General features: G+C 43.9%; 1 protein-coding gene across 4 annotated transcripts in view; it reads right to left on the bottom strand.

Annotated features, from left to right (window-relative positions):
• Window positions 1-26,756, bottom strand: part of DPF3 (double PHD fingers 3) — a 367,266-nt gene that overhangs the window by 220,683 nt on the left and 119,827 nt on the right. For all 4 annotated transcript variants that reach the window (XR_011198857.1, XR_011198856.1, XM_069208948.1 and 1 more), the window contains exon 3: window positions 4,924-5,031. Coding sequence is in view for 2 of the 4 variants with exons in the window: in XM_069208948.1 (XP_069065049.1) it covers window positions 4,924-5,031 (108 nt within the window). In the remaining 2 variants the exon portion in view is untranslated. The remainder of the gene's footprint in view (window positions 1-4,923; window positions 5,032-26,756) is intronic.

Raw genomic sequence — 26,756 nt, 5'->3', positions numbered from 1 at the left:
TCTCCTCCAATCATTGTGGTGATCCTTCCATGAGTTTGTTCTCCTCCAACCATTGTGGCGATCCTTCGATGAGTGAGTGTGCTCTCCTCCAACCATTGTGGCGATCCTTCAATGAGTGAGTGTGCTCTCCTCCAACCATTGTGGCGATCCTTTCATGAGTGTGCTCTCCTCCAACCATTGTGGCGATCCTTCCATGAGTGCGCTCTCCTCCAACCATTGTGGCAATCCTTTGATGAGTGCGCTCTCCTCCAACCATCGTGGCGATCCTTTGATGAGTGCGCTGTCCTCCAACCATCGTGGCGATCCTTCCATGAGTGCGCTCTCCTCCAACCATTGTGGCGATCCTTCCATGAGTGCGCTCTCCTCCAACCATTGTGGCGATCCTTCCATGAGTGCGCTCTCCTCCAACCACTGTAGCGATCCTTTCATGAGTGCGCTCTCCTCCAACCATCGTGGCGATCCTTTGATGAGTGCGCTCTCCTCCAACCATCGTGGCGATCCTTCCATGAGTGCGCTCTCCTCCAACCATCGTGGCGATCCTTCCATTAGTGCGCTCTCCTCCAACCATCGTGGCGATCCTTCCATTAGTGCGCTCTCCTCCAACCATCGTGGCGATCCTTTGATGAGTGCACTCTACTCCAACCATTGTGGCGATCCTTCCATGAGTGCGCTCTCCTCCAACCATTGGGGCGATCCTTCCATGAGTGCGCTCTCCTCCAACCATTGTGGCGATCCTTCGACAAGTGAGCTCTCCTCCAACCATCGTGGCGATCCTTTGATGAGTGCGCTCTCCTCCAACCATCGTGGCGATCCTTCAATGGGTTGCGAGTGCAGGGAGTGGTCCAGGAGGCGAGCAAGCTGTCACCCACCAATAGTAGCCCAGAAACATTGGGAGTGAGCAGCAAAGCATAAGGTGCAGTCAGTGCTCCATGCGACCACCTCTGTGCAGTCTCCGCCCCAGACCCCTTTCTTTCCTCCTTCTGAAGATCACCCCCCACCCCCATCCTCAGACAGGACATGAAAGTTAAGGGAAACTCTCTTTCCTCTGCGCTTCTCTTGTGAAAGAGGCATGGATCACCAGAGGCATGGATCACCAGAGTCCACTTCACAGTTGAGAGTTTTATACCTCTTATTGCAGATATAAAATGATGAGTTTTAAGGACAGCGCTCTCATGTGTCCTGATTTCTTACTAGCTTAGGATACACGCAGGCAGCCGCCACGGCCACCCCGTTATTGCCACGGTAGGGGGCAGGCGGGGAGAAGAGGTGCCGCAGGCAGGGAAATTATAGGAATTTGCCTCGAGCTCGTCTCAGCTCAGGAGACATTTAGGAAATGGCCCTAAATACAAGGCAGCTGCGGGATCAGCGTGAGGCCAGGAGTGGGACGGCAGGAAGGAGGCGCTACGCAGCCTATGACGCGCGCACTGCGGTTCATTCTGAGCAGTCACGGCGCGTAGGCTTACCCATGCCGTTCAGTGGTTAATTTGTACATAGACCGTGCCGGTGCCCAAAGCTCCTCTCTGAAACGCGGCTGCTGCAATTAAATTTGGTAGCACTAAATATAAAGGCAGCGTAATCCTGAAGCCGCCTCGGACGTCTTTAATCCATTTACAGCCACTCCATGCCCCTTCAGCTCACTCTTGCACCTTTCTGCTTTCTCCCTTTGTGATGCTTTTTAGTTTTTCTCTTCCTCCGTCTTTCCCATATGTGTCGTTTGCTCGTAGTAAATACTTGAGGCAGAAAAATAACTGCTCAGCACCGGGAACTACCGGCTCAAATTAAGCACTGACTGCCGTCGGATGTTAAGCATTCACAAAACCTTAGGAAGAATATATATTTAGGAGACAAATACACAATTTCCACTCTACAGAGAAGAGTGTCTGGACTGATTTTGAAACGGGTCTGAAAAAAACAAAGCGACATTTGTAAAGCCAGAATTTACCACTTTTAGCATCAGATTTGTTGAAACTTGAGAACTACTTTGAAGGAGATGGCTGGTGTACGCATAAGCTCTTTCTTAGGATCATTTGTGGGGTTCTTAAAATATGTCCATCGGTGAATGACTTGTCCCGAGATGCTGTGCATGACTATACCTTAAGGAAATATAATTTACAAACAACATAAACATATTTGTTTGTTTAGCCGCTGTCTGCCCACTCTGCTGACATCTGCACCTTGCAGAACGAGGATTATGGATTTTGTCCCCCTGGATGAGGTTCTGGGTTAATGTTTTCTTGTGAATGTCAGCTGCGGGGCTGAAGTTCCTGCTGAATTTGAGCAATGGTTCAGTCTCGGTGCCAAGGGAGCCGGCTGGCTCCCTCTGATGCAGAATATTCAGATGATGGGCAGGCGGCTGCGCCCGTGCCAGGGGTGCCCGGCACAGCTGCACCGATCCCTGCAGGGCTGCCAGTGGCACGAGCCAGCCTCGGTGGCACAGATGTAGCGTGGTGTGCTGCCGCCCCTGCCAGGCAATGATAAACTAGGCCGTCGCGAGCCAACGGCGGGCAGGGCTGCGAGCGGCATATGGGCTAAGATTACTCAATAAATGCCCAGAAAGGTTGGCGAGCAATCTAACGAATGGCACAACAAAACACCTGCGATACAGTCACAGCTGAAACCGCAAAGAAGACTATTCACCGGCCTTTTATAGATCCGCTACCTTAAAAAAACAAATTAAATACTTCTACTTACCCATGCAAGCGATATGCCACTCCCTAAAGACAGAACTGGCAGCTCCGCCTAAATGCCCCTTCTCCAAAGTGGGCCATTCAATTCAATATTTTGTTTCATCTTCCAAATCCAGAGACAAACAATATTAGCTGCCAACTACTCTTTCACAGCGACTTTGTTGTCATCTGGGTCTACCATCCTGACGGTGTCAGTGTCATCAGGAGTTATGAACTGTTCTTCGAAGTGACTTTATATCCATCTGAGTCTACGATCCTCGACGGTGTCATGTGTCCACCATCAGAAGTTATGAACTGTTCCTCGAAGTGACTTTATATCCATATGGGTCTCCCATCCTGACGGTGTCATGGGTCCACCATCAGGAGTCAGGTGGTCTTCCTCAAAGTGACTGTGGGCCAAGGACATGCTTACGGATGCTCTTGCAGGATGCAGCATCCTCTTGTTTAGACCAGGGGAGAGTGGAGACGGCGGCAGATGGATCTGAGCAAGCACCCACTTAGGAGAATTCAAGTTGCCCACAAGGCGCAACCTATGGTTGATGGAGAGGTATGCTTGTCATTTGGTAAATGTTTGAAAGCACCATTCTTTACCTCTTCTTTTTAGTTATTTCCTTTATTATCCCTCAATCTTTTCATTTAAAATTCGAATGTTTATGTTGACGAAATTGACAAAACCAGAGGACCGCATCCAACCCTAAGGCAAGGGAGGTTCCCAGCGTGATCCACAGAAGTCATATTATTTTGCATCCAGCAAGATATTCATCTGCACAGTCTCTATTTCGGTGGTCTCCAACCTTTTCTATGTTAAGAGCTACTTTTGCTCAAGCAAATTCCATGCGAGCTACTAGAAACTTTTAGCACTGTAAAATAGCAATCACATATATTAACATTATACTAAAGACACCATAAGCAGCATTTTCAGTAGTGACCACACAAGAATTTCAGGTGTGATTACCAGCAGACACACCAGGAAAAAACCCATCCATATTAAAGGCCAGATGTAGCAAAGGTTTTTACCCATTCTGTGTCTATGGGAAAAAGTGTTCGTACATATGGCCCATAGTGACTCCATCTAACCAATGAAATGCCAGCCAAAGCATGAGGGGTCCCCTAGCACAAAAGACAAATTGTTTTCTAACTGAGTTAAGACAGATGGACACGAGGCAGATCCCACAGGGTGACACAGTATATGTTTGAGTCTTATTATGACGCCCGGTCATTGGTTTGCCAGCCTACTACTCTAAGAGTCTTGAGCTGATCAGTGCCACCTTTTTTTAATATGCACAGGCCCTCTGCAAGTGGTACTGTGCTCTATTTTAGCTCTGAGAGATACTTCAAGGGTTCTGGTGAGCTACCAGTAGCTCCTGAGCTACTCGTTGGAGACCCCTGCGCTATTTTCTTCTAGTTTTGCTTTTCACATTTTAAATCCGAGGATAAATGTCCTCAAAGAATAGACCAGGGCTAATAAAGCTATCAACAACTTGTAATTTTGGACAAGGATGCAATCTGACATTGTCTATTTTCTACAGAGTTCCATCAAGCACAATAACAAAAAAGTGGGGACAGTCATTGGCTGAGTATCCATCAGCCCCATTACAACGTCAGACATTATATAATTTCAGGTAACTTAGTTAAGGGTATGGATTATTTAATTAGGAAATGGTGTAGGAAGGATGGTCTGGGTGTCCCTCATCAAAACATGACATCGCGCTCTATGATGTACTGGATGTGATACAGAGATCTGAGATTCCAAAGTCTTGAAAAAGAAGTCATTAGAAGAGAACATACATATGTATCTGCGCGCAATTCTTTAATGAAAAATGCTGGATAACGGCCTGTTCATAACGTTAACTGACTTGGAAAGCTCAGAATGACCAGTTTACAGGTTTCGGCCCCATTTTTTAAACACTTCCATATATGCTGATGTCACACAGCTGTGCCTGAAAATGCGGGGGTAATTTAGTGGTTAGAGCTAAGGTAGACAAACTAGCCCAGAATCAACTTTGATATTCACTGGTTTACAATTTACAAAGTTGGCAATCTGCGAATATTCATAGGTTAACTGGAAGTTGAGAAAACGGTCATAAAATTAGCGGGACTGAAAAGTCCCCTTCTGCTCTTGATGAGAGAAAACAATGAGTAACCACTGCATTACAATGTCATAGTTATTAACAATTCAGCGCAATTTGGAAAAGTATGAGAAAAGAGAGCTTAAGTGATATTTTAGTGATGTTACCAGATTTGATTTCAAGCATCATCAGTCTAGCATCCTCGGGTGGGTGTAAACGCCTCTTCTTCCTCCAACATCGAGCTGGATACGTGTAGAGCTGTCCGGGGGCCACTCCTGCAAGATGTACAGAAACACATTAGTAAGATGAGGGATGGATCGCCACTTGGAGCAAGATCTTTCTACTCATACACATCTTGCATCACCACCCTCTAGAAGTCGTATAACCCCCCTACTTTTCATCCACACCCACCCCCCCAACACAGAGTCATGATATGGGAAGGAAAAAAACAAAAATGAAAAGTCAAAGGCTACTTGCCTGTATCAACAGTTTTGCATATTGATGAGCGAGTAAATACAACCTAAAGTCTACAGAGTGGAGCACTGCACCATGAGGTTCAGGTCAACATTCAATGGAATTAAGATATAGATAACATCACCCAGTGGAATTAAGGTCTGGGTGTGGTCACTGAATTAAGGTCTATGCGTGGTCACTGAATTAAGACCTTCATTTCACCGTGTGGCTTGATAATGCATAAAACGTGAATGAGAAAAAACTAGGGTTACACACTGACATTCCCTGAGCTTTTCTTACAAACCTGAGAAGGTCAGAAAATAGACTACTGAAAGTCTGCTTTTTAGGTCTCGCCTACACTGCGCATGCTCTGCAAGACGTATTGTTTACAATTCAGTGGACTTACAACCCGCCCACAGAATATAGTTTGTTGTTTTTAGTGTCACCCTCATTTGCAATCTTTCAATTGCTTAGCTCCAGTAGCTTTCATTTCCTTTCTTGCGTTAGCTCCTCCCTGGAGCATGGACCAAGTAATGTGTTCTTTCTTGTCTTTGTTCTTCCTCATCTTTTTGCAATGCATATATATATTTTTTTATTTTATAAGCATTTCAGTTTTATTGCTGGATGTGCAACGTGCTTTCCTATTTTTAACACGGGCATATGACTTCTTATTTATGTTGCTTTCACCTTATCTGCCATCTTTATTAAAGCTTTGGTTATTTACAACCACAACTGTACTACTTTATGCCACTCTACTCTACCCTGCTCCATGCCACTCTATGCCACACCGCATTATGCCACTCCACTCTCCTCTACGCCACTCTACTAGCTTTTAGCCATTCTGTACAGCAGCCATGCTGCTGCTCAACATGGTGAAAAGACATTAGCAAAGCCTATAGCTGTCACTTAGGCGAGACTTATTAGCTTTGCCAATACTTGTTTTTTTCTGAACAGAATTCAGATAACTGCTCCAGTCTTTCCTCCGCAACAACACCTATTACTTTAATGTCAAACGCAAGGCAGTGGCTAAAAATATGCAATGGCCATGAAGCGGACAGGCCGATTTTTCCCAAAATTGCTTCATTTTGTTTTGTTGTGAAAGGAAAACTAAATGATTAAAAGCATGGAACACAACATTATAAAATGAGGAGCAGGATGGGACATGGGTGCTGTGCCAGGGACTAATGTAGGCAGAAAAAAAATATTGAAACTAGTAGTGCTTCTGCATTTCTTATGCACTTAGTTGGATGTTGACATTGTGTATTCAGCAGCTTTCCATGGAAGGACTGGAGATGCAATTTCAAATTGTGAGCCACTAGTTTTCTTAAAAAAAATATATATATATTGTGGGCACTCAACAATACCTGGGTAAACACTTTTCATGTATTGTAGAAGGGCGAAAATGTTAACAAATCCAGATCGCAATACCACAAAGCAACCAGAACACAGGCCAGATGCCATTAACATGCTGCCCATTTTATCTGGTAGACCTACAGTTTGATTTGAATCAAATTATCCACATATACAAAGTTTAACATAAGAGTTTCTTTTAGTACAGCTAGCCATGATACCCATTCCCACGGCCGTATCCTCGCAGTGGGATATTCTTGCATCACTAGGGCCCGAATATATATTTTTTTAATTGCCTGAACTAAAAATGTGAGTTCTTAGTGTGTGGGAACCACCATCCAAAATCCATTCGCATTCTCTTTGTTTACTGTTTTGCGTAATTCAAAAGGCTTAGAAAAGATATTAGTCTACACGTTCCTGAATGTTAGTCATTTTGAGGCACAGCTTTGCATATGTGGCAAACCTCGTTCCCCACGCCATTTTTGTAAATTAAATGAAGGTGTGCATGCGGACCATGTCAGCCATTGAGATATGGGTGCCGCATTCATTAAACCATTTGTTAAAAAAATTATTCTGATTGACTAGCTTTTCCATTGCCCGTTATGTGTTCTAGGTAATGAAAGATGGGAAACCCTTGTCACAAGTGCTTGTGCACAAAGCAAGTAGTGATGAGAGGGGGGGGGGGGCTCAAGCTGCTAATCTGGAGGGGGTTGGGCCACAGGCAAGCAACACTGGAATGCAGAGCAAGGTGATGAGATAAGAACAAGATTTACAGGCCTGTTAAGAGAAGCGGGCCGAGCAAATGTAAATACAAGTGTTTGTGAAAAGACTGTTAACCAAAGAAAAAAGTAGTCCTGAAAAAATTTCCTAAAATGGCCGCTGTGTATGGATATTAGTAATTGGTCCCTGCTCCCAGAGAGGGCTCAACACAGGAAGAGGCATGACGCATGCATGCTATGGACAACTGGGGATATAAAGAGTAGAAGAGCAACAATGGAACCAGGAAATGGGAAGCCTATGGGCGGGCTAAAGCCCACAAAGTAGATGCAACCTGTCTCTTTATAGACAGTGCATGCACTATCTAGAGCCGAGATTTAAAATGTGTGTCTGCTTTTTGTGTGTGTTTGAGTCGGTTTATTTGTTTGTGCCACCTGTCTGCCAGCCTGCTTCTTTGTGTCTGTATCGGTCTGTTCCTGGCTATCAGATTCTCTGACTTGTTTATCTTTCTGTGGAATTGCCACAGCATCTCCATGATTGGACTGGTGCTGCAAGCCCTATAGAAAAAGATGTCACAGAAATTTCTAAAACAACTCAAAGATAGGATTTCTATATCCCCCACCAAACAGGCACATGCAACAGCTAACTTCAATAACAGGCATAGCCGAAAATCATCAAAAATGCAGAAATGGCTCAAAAATGCACCACAATTGCTGATCTCTTCGTTACCTCCTGGATGCAACCCTTCACGTTAAGGAGCATATTTAAGCTAAGGCCTAATCGGGAAGATTTCAACTCCAGAAACTAACACACTTAAAACCTATGTTCTCTGCTCATGACTTGTAATCAGCAGTAGAAAACTGGTCATTTCTCGACCTGATTTCAGTTCACCCCACTTCATGGGCCTCCCCAAGAACTTACTAGCTCAACTCAAAGCCGTCGGTTAAGCTGCTGCTGACCAACAAGAAAGACTGAACATATCTATATCACCCCTGCTTTTGCTTTCCTCTGATAGCTACTTATTGAAAAAAGATGCATGATGGAATTGTTTGCAGCACTTATAAAGGCTTACACCCGAACATCCTCATTGAAAATCTATCCAGGTCTGGAGCTTTAGGAAAACTGGTCCCAAAGCAAAAGATCTCTTTACGTCCCACACTTTCATAATAAATGTTCACTCCACAGATCCTTCTCATGCAATGCCCCCACAAAATGGGGCATTGTTCCAGTACTTATCCACAAAGCGCCCCTCCACGCCAGCCTAGAAATACCAAATATAACATAATAATTGGCAAACTTGTTTGTCTTTGGATAGCTAGCCTCTTCCTGATCTTTCAAGTAGGATACTTTTTACTTTGGTGTACCCTATCCACATCCTATTGGGCCCCAGAGTCTGTTCACCCCACCTCACAATGGAGTTACTCTTATAACCAGAGTTTAATCACCTCCATCTATTACCCTTGGTTGCAACTGTTGATGTTTAGCACAGTTTTCCTTCTGCAATGTTCATACTCCTGAGTGCAGCCACTTTCATCCATGACAACTCCTCTCAGTAGGCCTACACCCTACACCAGGGGTCTCCAAACTTTTTAATGCCGCGCCCCCCCAGTTGGAAAATAAAAATCAATGGGCCCCACCTCAGAATTTTTCACAAATATTTTATAAAGATGGCAATGTTTGAATATGTCTAGGCCTATTTAAACATTGCAGGTAAGTACTGTTATCTTTTTAAAAATGCAATAACATGCTTCTGCTTAAAACAAAGGCCTGTTATCTGTATAATGCTTCTTTTGGCCAGAGTCTGGCAACCCCCTAGGATCACTTGGGGCCCCCCAGTTTGAAGAACTACACCCTACACTCACATAGCAAAGACGTATCTACAAACTATCAGCCATACACACCTAACTTGAGCTGCATCTTTTATCTCTATGTGGTTCTAATGTTCTTCCCTTCCAAATATTTCCCATCTTCCTGCCTCTTTCCTGCTACAGCAAAACGTGAGCCTGTGCTTGCAGCAGCGACGTGAGAGGAGCAGCGCGGGAGCAAAGCAGGTAAGTAATTTTTTATTTATTTAATGTTCTCCCGCGCCCCTCCGACCCCCCTTTACCCCCCCCACCGACAAAGTCCCGCGAGCGCTCCCGACAGTTAATTCTCTGTGGAATTTGATTGGACAGGTTTTCCGAGTTGTCATCGAGGACAACATCCCAATGTGTTCATTGTTCAATGTATATTGTGCATATAATGCGTACTTTCGAACATTTTTTTTATAATATTGCACTGCATTCTATTAATGCAATTAAAAGTAGCACAGATTTTTCCCCAGTTTAACAATGAAACTAGGTTAGAGTTTCTAAAAGTAACTCAGGTGATTCGGTCGTAGGTGGAATCACCTTTGCATCCCGTAGAAAAGAGAAATGAGTTTGTGTTCGGTGAGATTATGTACCACAATATCATTAAATACAGGTCATTTCCTCATTGGTTGATTAAATTCCAATGTTGCTTACATACCATTGCATAGTGGGAAACATTTGTAGTTTTTGCAACTTTGGACAATTTTAGGAAGAAAGCTGCACTAAAGGCATTTCCTGCTTTGGCTCAGAAAATCTGCATTTTTATCCAGCTGCATTCCAACAAAGAAAACTAACATAACTTTAAAGGGGTAAGAATTCTGAACTGTCAGTTGTGAGAAAACATGAGAAACTTACAAAACGGAGAACAGGGTGCAGAAACAAGGGGTGCAGCTTAGAAATTCAATAAAGTGAGGGCTTCGGTAAAGATCTGATGTAGAAGGGTGACATATACCACAATTCATTTGTCAAGGATTACTTTTCTTTGTGCTTCTGTTGGCACAGAGCTGTTACGAGAACCTTTATGTTACGATACTTCTGCTGAAGCAGGATTACATGAACACTGCATTTACCAAGCTACCTGGAAGCTTCCCAGGCAGGGATGAAGACCTGCAGCTACCAGAGGCAGGCCGGGATTCCTCTCTCCAGAGGGATCATAGAATTGATTTAGCTACAGGAAGGAGTGTCTGCTCTTTTGGACTACAGAGTTGCTTTACGTCACAACCAGAAGGAAGAAGTGTGGCACCCTGCTATCTGTGGAGGCTCTCACTGAAACAAGCATTTGCAATGCAATAGTTATGCTTGAGTTGGAGCTCCTCGCGTTGTAAATACATATTTGGACATTTTGCCACATAAATTGGTCAGCCCTGCCACATAATTCCAGTGGCCCTGCATATAACTAAAGGGCTGGTAGCCCTACTGGAATATTTTTTCAAATACGACCCTTAAAAACACAAACTACTCCCAGATGCAACACAAAAAAATCAACCAATGAGAAAGCTTAGAAATACACTGAATGGTAGAATGGGTTATTATTTTGGGGTCCCCACTAACCTAATGTGGTGGCCCAGAGATGAGGTCATCCTATTGACCTAGGACAACCACAGGCTGAGTTATGAGCAAAAATGTTTTGTAAAAAGAATGCCGGCAAAGTATTATGGGTCGAGTTTCCGAGTGCTGATAATATTGTAGTATGTTGATTGTAATGGTCAGAACTGTCCCTAGAGGACACCACAATAAAAATAGCAATTCCAAGAAACATGTGCCAGGAGAACTGCTTTGATGATTTCTGTGGGTTTTCTCTGGGTTTTTTAAAAGCCATGGAGCACAGAGGGGAGAGACAAAATCAAAATTGAAGTGACTCAGATTAGGTAACAGTGTGGACAATGTGACCAGCGCTCCAATAACGCTGATCAAGTTTGCATGGTTCGCGCTCAAATAGCCATGGCTGCCATGGAGCGCTTAGGGGAGAGACAAAAGAAAAAAGCAGTTCACCCTCCCGAAAGTGTATCGGCAATTGTGCAATAATCCATGTAATATGGTCAGTCTGCAAGGCGTAACAAAGGAGCCTCAAGGCGAGACAAACAAAGCATTTACCAATCACATCAAGGAATTGTTGGAAGGCAAGACCAGGAATGAATGAAAGTGATGGGTGTGAGATCGGCGTGTTTAAAACCCACAGAAAAGATTACAACAAGTTGAAAAGCAGTGCTTGCATGCTGCAACTTTCGACCTTAAAAGGGTAGGTACTGAGATGCTCATATAAGTGGGCCACCCTACTGAATTAAATCACCTGGTACTGGTTACTTCGGACTAAAAATCTACCAGGATGTTGAATCTTTTCAAAACAAATTCCTCCAGCGAGAAAGCGATTTGCATAAGGTGGCCATTGACAAACGAATGCAAAAAGAGCCCTAAGTGCGCCGGGAATGCCCTGATGTGACTCTCGGGCTCACTGTGCCACAACATTCAAACTAACCTGGCTGATAAGGGGTGATACCACAAAATAGGTCCCAGGATGCTTGTTTCTGGTCCAGGAAGGACCTGGCTTGGCAGTTTGGCCTGGACTCTTTCCATGGGAAGCAGGGTCAAGACTGATTTCCGTATGGCTGGGTCCAAACTGGGTTGTCATAGTGGGCAAAAAAATATGGATCTGTATGCGTCTCAAAGTGATTGCCAGTGGCTGAGATTAATTCAAGCACTCCATCCATCACCTTGATTTTGCAGTGAGAAACTAAGTCAGTAAAATAGCTCAATCACTTAAATGCTTCCTGCTCACATCCCTGACCTAAAGGACACAGGTAGCAATTCTAATAGAACCAACTCTGCTTTTCATCCCTGCGAGGTTACAAAATTAAGTACCATTGAGGTCCATACTGCTAAAAACTTACACAACTGTGGCACCAAGAAGATGTATTGCAATCTCACTTCAATAAATTGGACTGTATTGCACAGGCACTCAAATAGCTTTGACTAAATGTCTGTAGTTTCCTTGTCTCATGACCCACCCCATGATGTAAGACTTTAACGGGCCCCCAGGTAAGAGAGGTCTATTTCCACTAAACTAGGACCAGATATGGGCATAATGACCCTCACTTGCCGTTACACAGCAGCGCAGTCGGATTTAACACCACAAAATATGAGGCAGTGAAGAATTAACCATCAATAGGAGGAGGTTGTACAGTTAAATTGACACATGAGGAACCACCAGTCCAGAGTTCTGGTCTTCACCAAGTTCTCAGATCCTGGGCCTGGTATCACTACTGCTGCGCGTCTCAGAAGCACAAGCTCACAAACAGGCCAACCACCAGTGTGAAGCGCAAAATAAAAACTCGACCTTTGCATCTGATGTAGTGTCGAGTACTAGTCCTGTGGAAACCCAACCATAAATAGTCTACAGTAGAAGTTTGTTTGTTTTTTGTTTGTTTTTTTAATTACAAACTCCTCCTTGCTCCTGTCACTCACTCCACCTTTCCCACTACCCTCCATATAAAGCACCAAGGGAAAGCAATGTACAAATTGGGACTAGAGTTAAAATGAATAGAAGTTTTCATTATCACCATGGAAATATGCTTATATCAAATGTGAAGCCACACATACAGCAGTTTCAGCAACACCAATGGAATCCTGCACACCGCAGCATGGTTCATGTAGGGACCGAAGAAGTATGACCACATCGCTGCCCACCCCGAACCATCTTTAAAACCAGTTACATCATCTACAAAGCTACCAGAACCAGCAACACTGCCTATCTGGCTGACAAGTCCACCATCACTGATGGCTCTCTGCACACCCACAGCCAGGACACCATCAGAAATGCAAAAAGTAACGTGACCGGCAAACCCAATACATCTCGCCTTTGGAACCTATTGCTTTTGCCAATGGTTTTAGCCGGGCTGAAGAGCGTCCCCGATGCTGTGCAGCACAGTAAAAATAACAGCAGAAGTGCATATGACAAAGTCAGCCCATCGAAGCGACTGCTTTTAATTTTTCTTTAATGTTTATCCATCTGAGTAGGGAGTGGGTGGGAGGCAAAGAGAGACAGAAAGCAATGTGTAGTGGGGGAAAAGCAAACAGGAGAGAGCGTACCGTGGAGCTCATGGGAAGCACATGTGGGGAAAAAGCAAAGGGGAGGAGAAGCACAGATGGGTGAGCTCATCATGGAGGGGGCATGGAGAAGCACATGGGTAAAGAAAGGGCAACTTGAAGGCTGCATAAGGAAGACAGCTGAAAAACAGTCACACTCTTGTACAGTGTCAAACAAAGATAAAAGTAGTGCCTGAAAAAGTGAGTAGTGGAAGGACATGGTAATGTGTTCTTGCACCAAGGGAGGAACAAACTCAGGAAGCAGATGGAAGCCAACTGAAGCTGACTAATAACAATCAAGCAATTGAGAGTGACAAAGAAGCTAACCAATGATTCGCAAAGTGCCTCTAAGCACCCTGTAAGATAGCAAAAGGTTGCACAAGAAACGGCACGTTTGCTGTCTTGGGAGAGACCCACAAAAGGCAACTGGTCTTCTCCTTCTCTGCACCCAAGACACAGAAACAACACCCCTAGTCAGTGCTTAATTTGAGCCGGTGGTTGCCGGTGGGTGGCATCAGCACTCATTTTGGGGGAACTGCACTTATTTCTGCATTAGACTTTTACTGAGACCAAGAGACAGAAAAATAAAGAAGCAGAAAGACTGAGGAAGCTCAAGACGTGAAAACCGTCACACAGGGAGAAAGCAGGAACCTGCAGACGTAAGATTAAAAGCACATGGGGTGTCTGTTGGTGAGTTAAAGATGAATGAGGTGGATGCAGGACTACACAGCTTTAGAATTCCGGGTGCGCATATTTAATTGCACCAACCACATGTTTCAGAGCAGAGCTTTGAGCACTGGTACTATTGAATTTAGAAGCTAAGCTCTGACCCCCAGTATGCATCAGGATTTATCCAACCCTGTGGCAATGAAGAAAAGTGTTGAAGACACATCTTTGTAAAGAGCACTACATCAACACCCTTTGAACACTTCAGATCCATGCCCAGAACTCAGCTACATCTCCAATCGCCTTTTGACTGTATCCTTGCCTTGATCCTGTAGGGAACTCTACTCCTGTCCGGCTTAGGTCCTGCTACACAAAAGTAGAATCACACACAGCATTTACACGTAAATCAGTTTTTCCAAACTATGTCCATTGCAATTCACTTTGAAACGAATGTTGTTGTTACATGCGGACATTAGCACCCACTTTAGATCTTTTCTCTTTGTGCAGTAAAGCCATCAGGCGTAGCGCCAGGCTGCACAACTTGCAGCAACAGGAAATAATGTGCTAAAGTCATCTGCGACAACAAAGGCACAAGTGCTCAGATCCCTTCCTAACCTGCAGCGGTCTGGTAATATGCCAAACCACAATCTGACCAAAATGGAAGTTTGTACATGCAATTTCTTCAGTAGCTCGTCGTAGCGCCCAGAGGCACAACGGTTAGTAGCTGGAGACGCAAGATCTTTACAAGTAACTGTCCTACGCATTAAACGATGGAGTGTTGGGGCAGTCCTTGGTCACCTCTCCAGGAAGTCAAAGACAGTAATAGCTGCAGCCTCCTAACTTCCGCTACCCCTGGTTAGCGGTACCTCTTACCTCTTGCCCAGTCCAAGGGGTCATGAAAGCAGGAGCAGGAGCAGAATAGAAAGTGAACAGGGTCCTGTAAGTTTTGCTTACTTTGTGCTTTACCCCCTCAGCCAATCAGCAGGAAGCTGGAGGCCACTGAGAGGCAAACATTAAAGGTAAACACTGAGGTCAACAGGGATTGAAAGTGTCTTGAAATAATTTCCCTTACCCCTGCCACGTTGGTGAATGGACATCCATTTGTCCACTTCACTTACATGAAGCAATCAGCATAAACTTTCCTATAGACCACCACAAATGCATTTCAATTGCCAACCAAAGCATTAACTAAGGGTCAGCACCCGCCGGTGGATCTATGAGGTGGAGGGTAGGTTGTGATGGGTGGCTGCCTCCAGTGCTTGGGCGAGAGCTGTTTCGGTGTGGACAAAACAAACACTGACCTTCTTCAGACCATGAAACTCAAATACAAAGTAATAGGAGCAGCAACCCAACCTGAACATGAACATGGCATGAGCAAACTTGGTGGACTTCAAGAAAACAAACATTTCCCGATCTGGAATTCATTTCTCCGGACATGCTTCTCTGGAGACATCTCACTGGCCTAGCCGGCAACTGTTACTAACTTTTTGTCACTGAGACACAATGGCTACTCTCTCCTAGTAGAGTTATGCCCCCCTCGTGCCTCTCAGACTGCATTACATCCACACTCAAATATGCCTAGCAGGCACAACACGGAGCGAGAAGATTTCCATCCAATCTTCTGTCACCCCAAGGATCCCTGTCCACCAATGCTGGTCAAGGAGAAGTAAGAAACAATCAGACTTTCAGCCAATCAACACTTTGCAGCGGCGCAGCAATGACATCACTTACCATGACTCACTTGTACGTGACGCAAGAAAAGTCTGCACAGACACGCTGAAGCCACTTGAGTTCCATACAGAAACCATGAGGATTTCCTGTGTGTTTGTGTGCTTAGAGGTTTTTTAACAGATTCCGACAAGCCACCAAAAAAACAATAAAAACTATTTTTTTTAAAACGCCATAACCTTGATACTTTTCCTGTGTGAACCTCCATTTCAAGCTAGCCTTCGGACCAGACGAATAACGGTATGAAAAAGATACTAAGTGCATGTACGTTTGAAAAACGGCTAGTATAATTTGACCAAAATCATAAAGATAGCGAAAGTGACACCAAACATCTTCTCCAGGAGGACGTTCTAGAAAGTACCATCATGATCATTAAAACAGCCTCTTCCCCTGCATGGCTAGCATTAAGTTGCACCACGTGCCTGTCTGATGGCCGCTGTTGTCCTACCTTTGTTCTTATGATGTGTCTTGCCATTGAGCCGTCAGTGAGGTCATGGAGCTCTGCCCGGGTCCTAGCGCTGGTTTCTGAAACTGTCCTGGGAGAGGACCACCAAGAGCATCTTCCTAGTGGGAGACCAACTCCTGTGCCGGCCATCTATGTAGTGTATTTAACCGAGTGCCTCTGGGGGTACCTGCCAGTCTCCAGGGACCTGTACCTGCAAGCAGGGTTTAACTTCTCAAATAAATGAATAAACAGGTGCATGTGTTGGAGTGTGTCTTTTAAAAGCAATATTAATTACGTAATCTTGCAATATATTGTGTGATGAAGCTGCATAGAAAATGTGTTAACATAGAAAATAATGCACACGTTGAAATGTGCCAACAGGGAGTGGCTAACAATGTATACGAAGACTAATAAAAAGGTTTATTAGTTCTGAATTATTATGCAATAATGTTTGAATTTGTATTAGTATATCATAATTAGAGTTATGTGTTAAGTGTTTGCTTTATTAAACCAGAGGGCATTAGCTTAGCCAGGGTTTGGGCCTAGCTGCCTGGCCTCATATTGAATTGTATTTTCTAACCTGTAATGTGCTGTTTTCCTGAAGGACACGAAGCTGTATTTTTCCAGGAGTTATGTGTGTGTGTAGCCGTAGTAAATTCTTTCTCATGACAACCGGCTTGCTCAAGGCGACGTTCTTGCTAGATGCAACAGTGTAATTTGTAACAGGTGCAAAGTTAACCGTACTAGGAGAATACAATGAGGACACTGACTGGAGTGCAAAGTGTAACATTCTCTACCTGACATTCCAACCGTTGAAGACGTCAATAATATGGACCAATCCGCGACATGGGAACTGTAAATTGTGGAAAATTCTAGTAAGGTGCTTACCGACTTATTGGATAGAGATAATGATGCACCAAACTTCATCCAATGAGGAATTAGGGAATAGTTAGACAGTTTTGATTTAACGGCGTAACCCAAGGAAAACGACACAGACACACTTCTTCTTCCATTTACACGGGGACCCTTACCCTTGCCATGTGCCATTCTCTTTGCTATGAGACTTTTGCTAGAGGACTTTCGCCAGTTGCCATATATTAGTTTAATTGTCCTGTCACTTTAAATAATCCTCTACCCCATTCTTGCCTGATGCTACCTTCGCCTCCATCAGAGGGAAGTAATCCGTTTCTTAGCTATGCCATCTTGAGACTTTGCCCCGTCCTATCTCTGCTGATGGTGGATCGACTGATGTCCTGAGGACGAAGACTGGCGCCGTTTGCTGATCTGTTGGATTGGTAACTATCTGATGCAAATTGTAATTGTCTGTTTGTCTTTTCTTTCTAGGTACCAACTGCTATTTTGATAGAGGCCTTAGTCTAGATGTTTTCTAAATTTGTGTTCACTAAAATGTTTTGCATGAAGCCCAACATGCTAATGCTAATTTGAGGTTAGTTAAGGCGCTCACTAATATCTTGTGCAAATAGACTGAGTTCTTGCTTTGTTGACTCATGTACTAATGAGACTCTGCTAATTTGATTCATATAAATGATGTGCCTAAATGCTGAATGAATATAGCTGATGCATTGATTAAGTCGCGCTTTCATTACTAATTAGGATTGTTTGGCGTGGTTTATTATTAATGAGATTAACAGACATGATATTAGATTGTAACCAATAGGGAAATAGATATCTTAACTTCTGACTAAACTGGTGTGGTTATTCGTGACTGAGAAGTCATGGTGTGTTCGATAATTTATTCTTATTAAATGTTTATTGATTAGTAATTGTTATTAGTGATTGTTTATTGGTCTATTGATTGGTGACGCCAAGAAAATATTTTTTACTGGGAAATTCCCAAACGTGGTCCAAAGGTTTGTCGACCTAAACACGTCCCCTTGTAAGTTTACTTATCAAGGCTCTGACACGCTAACACATGTGCCGAGAGTGTGTTCCGGTGAAGCCGAATGCCAGGTTGTTTAATACTAAAGCGCCTAGATTTGATGCTGCCTCGCGCCTTTCTTCCCCCACCCTACACTTCCTGCCCCTTCCCTGCTGCAGGTGTTTTCCTCCCCTGCTTTCTTCATTTGTCTTTTTTTTCTCGTCTTTCACTTTCTCCTACTCACTCCACTTTCTGCCTTTCTCTCTCTCCTGCGTCTACCACCGGTATCTAGAGTAATTTCCAGACCCCAAAAATGCGAATCGGTGCCCCCCTACTTGCAACCACTTGTACAAATTAACTATTGCACCGGGCATCGCGGCCTGTGGTGCGGGTGAAATCAAGGGTTAGCGTTTACAATAAGTGTGCACTCCTTGCAGAGCTGGGGGGTATCTGAAAAGTCTCACAGGACCAACCACAAGCACGTGTAAGGGGTTGTTGCAAGGGGGTCCCTGGAATGAGTTACTGCGCCCCAGAGCGCCAGCCCACCGCGCCCCTGCCAGGAGACAGCACTTCCCAGAAGCACCAGCATCCCTGCTCCGTGGAGGCAGAGGCCCGGGAGACGCGTCCTCTCCGAGAGGAGAGAGGAGAGGTTGCTAGGGAACGGTACACGCAGTGAAGGGACTCATTTTCATTACATTTGCATGTAAACATCTAGTTTTATGAACCAATTAATCTTGGAGTTTAATATATTATGTAAGTTCCTGAATTAGTCAGAGTCATCCAAGACACACAGAATCGAGGCGGTTTGACCAGGATAATACAACTTAGTGGGCAAACTGGGATTCAAAACCATGTGTTCATTACTGAACACATTAAGTTGACCTGTAACCACACGACCTTCCTCAATACGCACTGCAGAGAAATTTGTCACAAGACACAAATTCGCTCCAAATGTAGGTACAAAATCAAACGAGGCAGAAAGCGATATGATAATGTGTCCAGGATCACACGATTTGTTCAACTTTGGAACCCAGGATCAACATATAAACCACAGACCACTACAAATACAACTGTGCTTGAAACAAAACTGATGGCGATGCAACCTTGAGTTTTGAGAACAATTCGAGGGGGAGAAGTGGGGGGTGGGGGGCTAACTTTTGATAGCCAATCAGAGGCCAGCATCAATTTCATATTTATGTATTTTTGTCGTGGTAATATCACTTTGAAGCCCCTTCCGAGCGCTGTCCGGCTGGGTAGAGGGCGGGGGTAAGTGGGGCTGAGAAGGTTAAGAAACAGGCTGAGCAGCATGTGGGGCTCGCACTGGTGGGGGCATGCCCCCCTCCTGAGGGATGGATGCTTTCAAGCCCAATCAATGCGAGGATAAAAGCTTATTCTCAGTGTTAATATTGAATGAGACTGGAGCACCTGGGAGCGGGCTGTACTACCAGCATTAAACGCCATTAGAAACGTGTCAAACAATGTCACTTCTTTGAGTAACACACTTTTGCTCAGTAACCTGTGTGTAATGTTATTTATGTCCAGGAATATTTTGCATAACTATCCACACTGCAAATCTGGACCACTTCCACCGACGCATCCCATCACAGATGTTGTCAAAGCTCATCAGTGGCACTGGCCAAGAACATGTCCCTTTGACTGCCCATCCCAACCAAAGCAACCACCCAACTGAGCCGAATATTAAACGAGCATTGGCAAAGCCAATATGTCTGGTATTGGGTGCCAGCCTTTTGGTTTTGTTAGTGCTTTTTTTACTTGGCCATGTTTTTTGTAAAATATTGTTGGGAGAGCTGCTGGGTCCTCATTATAAAACAAGCATTTGCAATGCAACGGGTCTCGCGTTTGCTCGAGATAGAGCTATTAGCATTGTAAATGCCTAACTAGACTTTTCTTGCCTCATAAATTGAAAATGTAAAAGTAGAACAGTTGACATAAGCGAGCTAGTTCACAGCATGAGCACGGAGAGACACAAAATGAAAAAGTTTGCTCAAAGTCAAACTTATCGACAAAAATGCTATTCTCCATGTAACGGGTTGATGGCCAAGGTGGTAACAAAACTGCCATAAGGAGAGACAAATATGAAGCATCTATTGTCAAAGGATTTTTGAAAGGAAGCCCACGAACGATTGAAAGCGATGTGCGCGAGGTGGGGGCGTGGTCAGCCCACATAGGCCACATAGATACCAACACGTCGAACGACCTAAAAATAAAACCAGTTAACTTACAGGTTAACTGAAGGTAAAGAAAGGAGGTAACTAAGGTGTCCTGCACCACTTTCGATTTAGGAACACTTATTCCTTACAACAAACGTGTAAAAGTATGATAAACTCTCTTCAAGATTCAAAAAGTGTATTTTATTTACAAGCAAAGGAGTTTCACCTTAAAACATCAACTTATATCAGGGCATTGATAAGTATTCTTTAAAGTTATGTTTCAAACAGGAATTTAGAAACCTTCATGGTTCTCCCCACCCTGGCAACAATGCCAATAGTGAACTACGCTCTGTGCGCCCTCTGGGTGGCCTGCTTTGCTATGATATATGAACATGGCTGTTTATTAAATCAAACACAAGAGAAGTTATCCACTGCACACTTCCTGAACTCACGGGCTTCTAGGCCCTTTCATATGTGATAATGAAGAAAAAGGGTGGGAAGTGAAATTAAAAAAAATGCCTAGGATCACACAATTCAGTCAAGTGAGGAATCCAGAATAGAGCCCCGGTTTTCTGGTTTCACACTGTGCAATTCAACTATTAGATGTACATGCTTTGCGTCCTCCAAGCACACCTTAATAACCCCCCCACCTTATGGCCCCCTGTCGCACCACAGACCAAGCTTTTTAGCCCCTGGGAAAATGCTTGCGATTACCCATGCTGTAGGACAACTGAGCGGGGAGCCCAAGACAACAACAAGAGGGCACCTCAAACTAGAGGTTGTGTGAATACTGTCCTTCCGTTGCTTAGAAGCAACAATCCAGGGCTTCGAGTAAGAAGCCAAGGGTTTCTAAAATCTCAAGGAATGGAAAGTGCTTCCAAAGAATGGTATTTAAAACTAAAATAAGGGATGAGTCTCTCCTTAGTGAAGTTGTTACACCAAACCAACAACTTATGCTTGCAAAATAATTCAACAGAAAATAATAAATTTAAAAAAAAACACACCAAGACAACTAAGTATTGTGAAAAGGGTTGAGTAGGTGATCCCAACCTTAGTTCAGGAGAGCTGGATCAATGCCTCATGCTCTGCATTACCAGGGACTGCATAAATGTACTGTTGTAGGTTTACCAAATATGGATATTTTAATGTGGAATGGATCCGGTGCTCTAGGACCAACACTGAATACCAGTAAAAAGCAGAGGGAAGTATATTTTAAAGGGTTAAACTGGACAAGGATAGGGGGGCTGGGCAGGTAAGGTTTTACGAGCCTAGCAGCACACCGTTGGAACAAGCAACCGCAAACCAAAACCCCTCTCCGTTGCCACCACAAGACCCCTCTCCGTAGCCACCGAAAAACCTTTCTCCACAGCACTGGTGTCGTGTAATATTTTTTTTTATTTGACTTTATCATGAAATTTGCCCCAGAGCTCACATTTTCAACCAAGACAAAACAAATGCAGTGTTAACAGAACTGGGTGATGATGGGATACTGAAGAAAACTTAACCATCACAAGTAAAATATCACAAAATTGTTTCCGAATGAAACTTCAATAAAACTTCATAAAGAGCAAAACAAAAGAAGTGGACCCGTAGGGAAGGGGAAAAAAAAAAAAAAAAACTTGTGACGCAGAGCGCCACTGGCAAAGCATTCCACGGAGACAAGGCCACCACGGTGATAGACAGACTGTCCTCCAGCACATGAATTCACCAGCATCATGCTCCAGCCAGGGGTCTCCAACCTTTTCTGCAGTAAGAGCTACTTATGTTCAATGAAAATGGTCCCTAGTTATTAATACTATTAGTGCTGTAATAGTAACCACATAAAACAAGATTACATTAATGGTCCCAATATGTAAGATTAGTAGCAGCGATCACTGCAGTGCACCGTCACGGCTGCCAGAAGTGATGTAAAAATGCCTGGTCGATGTGGAATACATCTACGTGGGTAAAACAGAACAGCCATAGCTGCAATGCGCCCAGGCTCCAACCTAAAAGTATTTGTACTAGCTCTTCCCGAAGCTGCACGTTTTATCATTCATATATCAGTTGAAACATATTTTGGAAAAGTGACTTTTGTCCAAACATCAGCTTATGGGTTCTGAATAAAAACACATTTTTGTCTCCTTTAGTAAGTGTTTAATTTTTGCTATACATATATCAATTCAACCAAACAAAACCTTCTAATTTAGTAGGCTGGGCTGCACATAGGGAGCTACTTTTAGGCAGCTGGAAAGCTACCAGTAACCCACAAGCTACTTGTTGGAGAATCCTGCTCCAGACAGACATAACAGGATCCAGCCGGCCAGTTTCAAACAGCAGCACACTAAACAATACACTAGCCACCCCGACAATAGTATTGTTGCGCGAAGGTATGAAGCATGGGTGCGTATTTGCTCCCTTATTTTCAAACCTCTATGTAACTGACATGCAGGTACATTCACCTAGTATTTGTATTCCAATGGTCAGAGATTGCCATGTCCATGTCGTGTATTTAGCAGAAGGACTCAATATTATTTTCTTATACCCAAGGTTGAGTTGCATAAAAGTTTAGAATACTTGGAAACTTATTCAACCGCCAACATGATGACTGCCTACACCAACGAGACCAAATGTACGGAATGTGGAAAGACAAAAGGTTTAAAGGGCTGACTTTGGGCTGGAAGCCGTTTACAAGAAGTGACCAGATGCTTATGGCGGACCGCAGATGCTGCCCTTCAGATGATGCAGCACTGAATGGTCTGGTGAAAGGGAGAGGATCATTAGTAAAGGTGTCCATCAATTTAAAGATTGTACCACGGATTAACTGAAGGCACAGTTCCAACAATTAAGTATGCAGAGGCAACTTGGTGGAGTAAAACAAAAAAACAAAAACAAAAAGGTATATATATATATATATATATATATATATATATATATATATATATATATATATATATATATATATATATATATTCACTGGAAAAAAACAAAAGGTTTCAGGGACATTATAGTTCGGTCCTGAACAATAACTGCTGAATTTCTATGGTTTTGTACGAGTAAATTCAGAACCCAACTATAAGGTCCCTGTAACCTTTCTTTTTTTTCAGTGAATTTCTATGGGTTTTTTTTAACATAAAGTTATTTTAATTAACTATACCTTATCCAACCTCTGCCGCGCACAGCCTTTGGCTGGGCTTGGTAGGGTTTGGTCACAAGGCCAGTCTCAGTGGATCTGTGACTGGGTGCGTGAGTGTCTGAATGGGTCTGAAAGTGAGTGTGTGAGCCTATGAGTGGGTGCATGAGTGTGTGAGTAGGCGCATGAGTCTCTGAATGCATGTATGAGTGAATGAATTAGTGTATGAGTGAGTCTGGTTTTTCTTCCAAATGTTTTCACATTTGTGAAAATTCGCGCATTTTCACGAATACCACACACGGTGACACAAAATTATTTTAAATCTATAATTTGCCCCTAAAACACACCTATATCACACCCCTAGGGTCACAGTACCTTGACCCTGAGCCCTTACGGCACTTTCAATTAGGATTTTCACCCCTGAGGGCCATGTCCTGTAAAATAAAATGGCGGCCGCAACTTTTTAGTCAGGTTGCGGCCAGCCAATTATAGCGCTTCTTTTTGCACGCTCATTCGTGAAAATTCACGAATTTTCAAGAAATATTCACGAAATAATCACGAAATCACTGCAGCCAGAGATATACAAATTTGAATTTCCCTAAATTTCTCAAAAACTACTGAGTGGATTTACACCAAATAAGCGCGTACTGAAAGCTAGATTATGCCAAATTTGGTGTCATTCTGTCCAGCGGTTCTGGCTGTAGCAGAGTTCAAAGGTTCTATGGAAATTAACATGGAAAACGAAACTTTGACACACCCTTTTCTCGGACCCTGCTTGATGGATCACCCCAAAACTTTCCGTGTGCAACAAGAGGGGAGGGGAGCTCTTCCCATGCTGCTGCATCGCTCTTTCTCCTGTCTTCTTTTTGCTTTTTTCCCCAGTTTTTTTGTGTGCCTTCTTATTTTTGACTCATTCTTTCTGCTTTCTCCTTCCATTTCCCCCTGTTTTTTTGTGTGCCTTCTTGTTGTTCCCTGTTTCCTCATGTTCAATGTTTTTTCCTTGCTTTCTTCCCCATTTTTTGTGCAGCCTCCTCACCGCAACTCCGGATCAAATAAAAACGTGCGGGTGCCCAAAGCTCTCCTCTGAAACACAAGGCTGCAGCAATTAAATGTGCAAGCACGGAAAACAGCGTAATCCTGAAACCATCTTGGGCCTCTAATCTATTTACAGCCACTCCCTGTCCCTTCAGTTCACTCTTGCAGCTTTCTTCCTTTGTGACACTTTTTCGTTTTTCTCTTCCTAGTGTGTCTTTTGCTCGCACTAAATGCTTGAGGCAGAAAAAAGTGCTGCCCTCAAAAATAAGTGCAGGTGCCCCGCCCCGGAAACCACCGGCTCAAATTACTCCCTGCCATGACCTCACTTCCGGAATTCTGAAAGGGCACCCAACACTTGGCTGTTGGGACCTGCAAGCGCCTGGATACCCTGTCGGGTGATTAGGCGCGCTTTACAGATCCTGATTGATTGATACAAATCCTGATTGAAGCGCAACACTCTACAAAGTGTGTCAGTCGTGAATACATGACAGATCACCTGCAGAAAATAGAAGACTAATTTCTATTTGGAATTAATTAATCTTGCAGGAAATAACACAACCAGGTGGCTAAACCTTATTAGAAGTAGAATTTGGCGTCGATTTTGCAGAATGGATGTAGAACGTATGTGGAGTCCTTACATGGTTATGTTATTTGCATGCAACAATTTCGGAGGGCAAGATGTTTTTTAACTATAAATTTAGATCATTGCTTCCGTACCTATGTGTTGTTTAATTCCAGTAGTTCAGAAACATATGACATATCGTTCAAATAAATGCGTGGAATGGCTGGTGAGGGAGACGTTTCCTATACTGAGACGTGAATAAATAATCCATCTGTATGATTTCTTATTAAGCGATTCAAACCGGACAAAAATAAATAACTTTGAGGCAGTGGCGTAAGGACACGTAAGCCCCCTCTTCAAAAGTACATGGAGGGGGTCCCCTCACCGTTCCACCAATTACTGCTTTTGCTGGGAGGGCGGGGGGCGGGGAGGGGCGAGATTTCTCCCCTCCCGCCCCCGGCACCGTGGGGGCTTATGTTACAGGAGTACTCCGTCCAGGTGTCCGTGGGCTGGGTTGGAGGGTTTATTACAAACAATGCTTCCGGCATCTTCGTATGTCTGATGCTCGAAAGCTTCCGGACCCAACACGGTAAATCTCTAACACCCTTGGCCCCTGGAATCGTATCCAGGACCAGTTTTTTACCTAGGAGCAGTGCTTTAAATGGGCCGGTACTGTCCGGTACTGAGTACCGGCACTTTTTTATTTTGAGAGGGAGAGTACCGGCACATCTCAAGAAAAACGTAATACTTTCAATTGGAGAGTACCGGCACTTCTTAGAAACAAGCAGGTACTCTGATTCAGAGTACCGGCACTTTAATTTTTCCATTTCAAGCACTGCCTAGGAGATTAAAAAAAAATCCCTGGACGCACGGCCAGGCCCCTCTATTCAAATAATGGAATAAAATAACCGTGGAAGGGACGGATGTGTGTGTGTGGGGGGCTAGGATGGCATTTGCGTGGGGACATACCACTTCAAGAAGTGCAAAGAGGCCACCACTCGTGCTCAGTAATAAGTGTGTGGGATGTGGGGGTGGAGAGTGGACATACCCGCACCCTCTAAAACACTGTTTTTCCAGGACTAATGTACCCATTACATTCCCACGACAGAGTGACGCCAGTGGGGTCAAAGGTTAATGCGTGGAGCTGATTTGGGATGAGTTGCCCCGATCCACAGGTCTGTAGTCGAGGCCAACAGCTAGTATACGGCAGCGTTTATGTATCGCTTCTACCCTTGTCTTAGCTTTGAAGCGCTTCAAGGATGATAGGGCTAAGCCACAATTAGGTGGTCCTCTGGCAAAACAGTTAATTGGCCCTGAATTATTCTGCTGCTCACCCAGAGGCCGGCAGCCTGCAAAAACCCATAGTTTTAATTTCTGTGGCCCCCCTGCAAGTAATTCTGAAGGGGCCCCACACACACTCACATCAGTAGGGGGCCCCTCCAGTATGGATAGGCTTGGGGGCTCCCCAGCGAGCGGGGGCCTCTGTTATGCTCTTATATCTAGCTTATTTATAATTTCCCACTTGTGACTCACCCTGTCGCCGAATATAAAGAAAAGACGTCAGAACTATGTTATTGCAGTCGAGTTCTGTTGTCACAATACCTGCTGTCAGAACCAATATAAAACAAGCATTTGCAATACAATGGGTCTCGCATTTGCTTGAATTAGAGCAATTAGCATTGTAAACTCCTAACCGGACTTTTCTTGCCTCAAACTGAAAATGAAAAGTAATACAATTTCACACAAGGGAGACGATTTAATGCACCACACCATGAGCGTGAAGGAGACTAATCAGAACAAAAAGACCGGTCTGGTTTCACCTTTACATAGTAATAATAAAAAAATTAAAAAAACAATTGTGCTGTGTAAAACCTTGAATTTGCGGAGTAGCGCTAACAATGGAATTAAACTGGTATTCATGAAAAGCTCTCAATTACTGCCCTGCGAGA

This window comes from Pleurodeles waltl, chromosome 9, assembly GCF_031143425.1.
Source record: "Pleurodeles waltl isolate 20211129_DDA chromosome 9, aPleWal1.hap1.20221129, whole genome shotgun sequence".
In the NCBI taxonomy this organism is placed as follows: Eukaryota; Metazoa; Chordata; class Amphibia; order Caudata; family Salamandridae; genus Pleurodeles; species Pleurodeles waltl.
The sequence above is the reverse complement of the archived record's forward strand: the minus strand, read 5'-3'. Positions and strand labels throughout refer to the sequence as shown.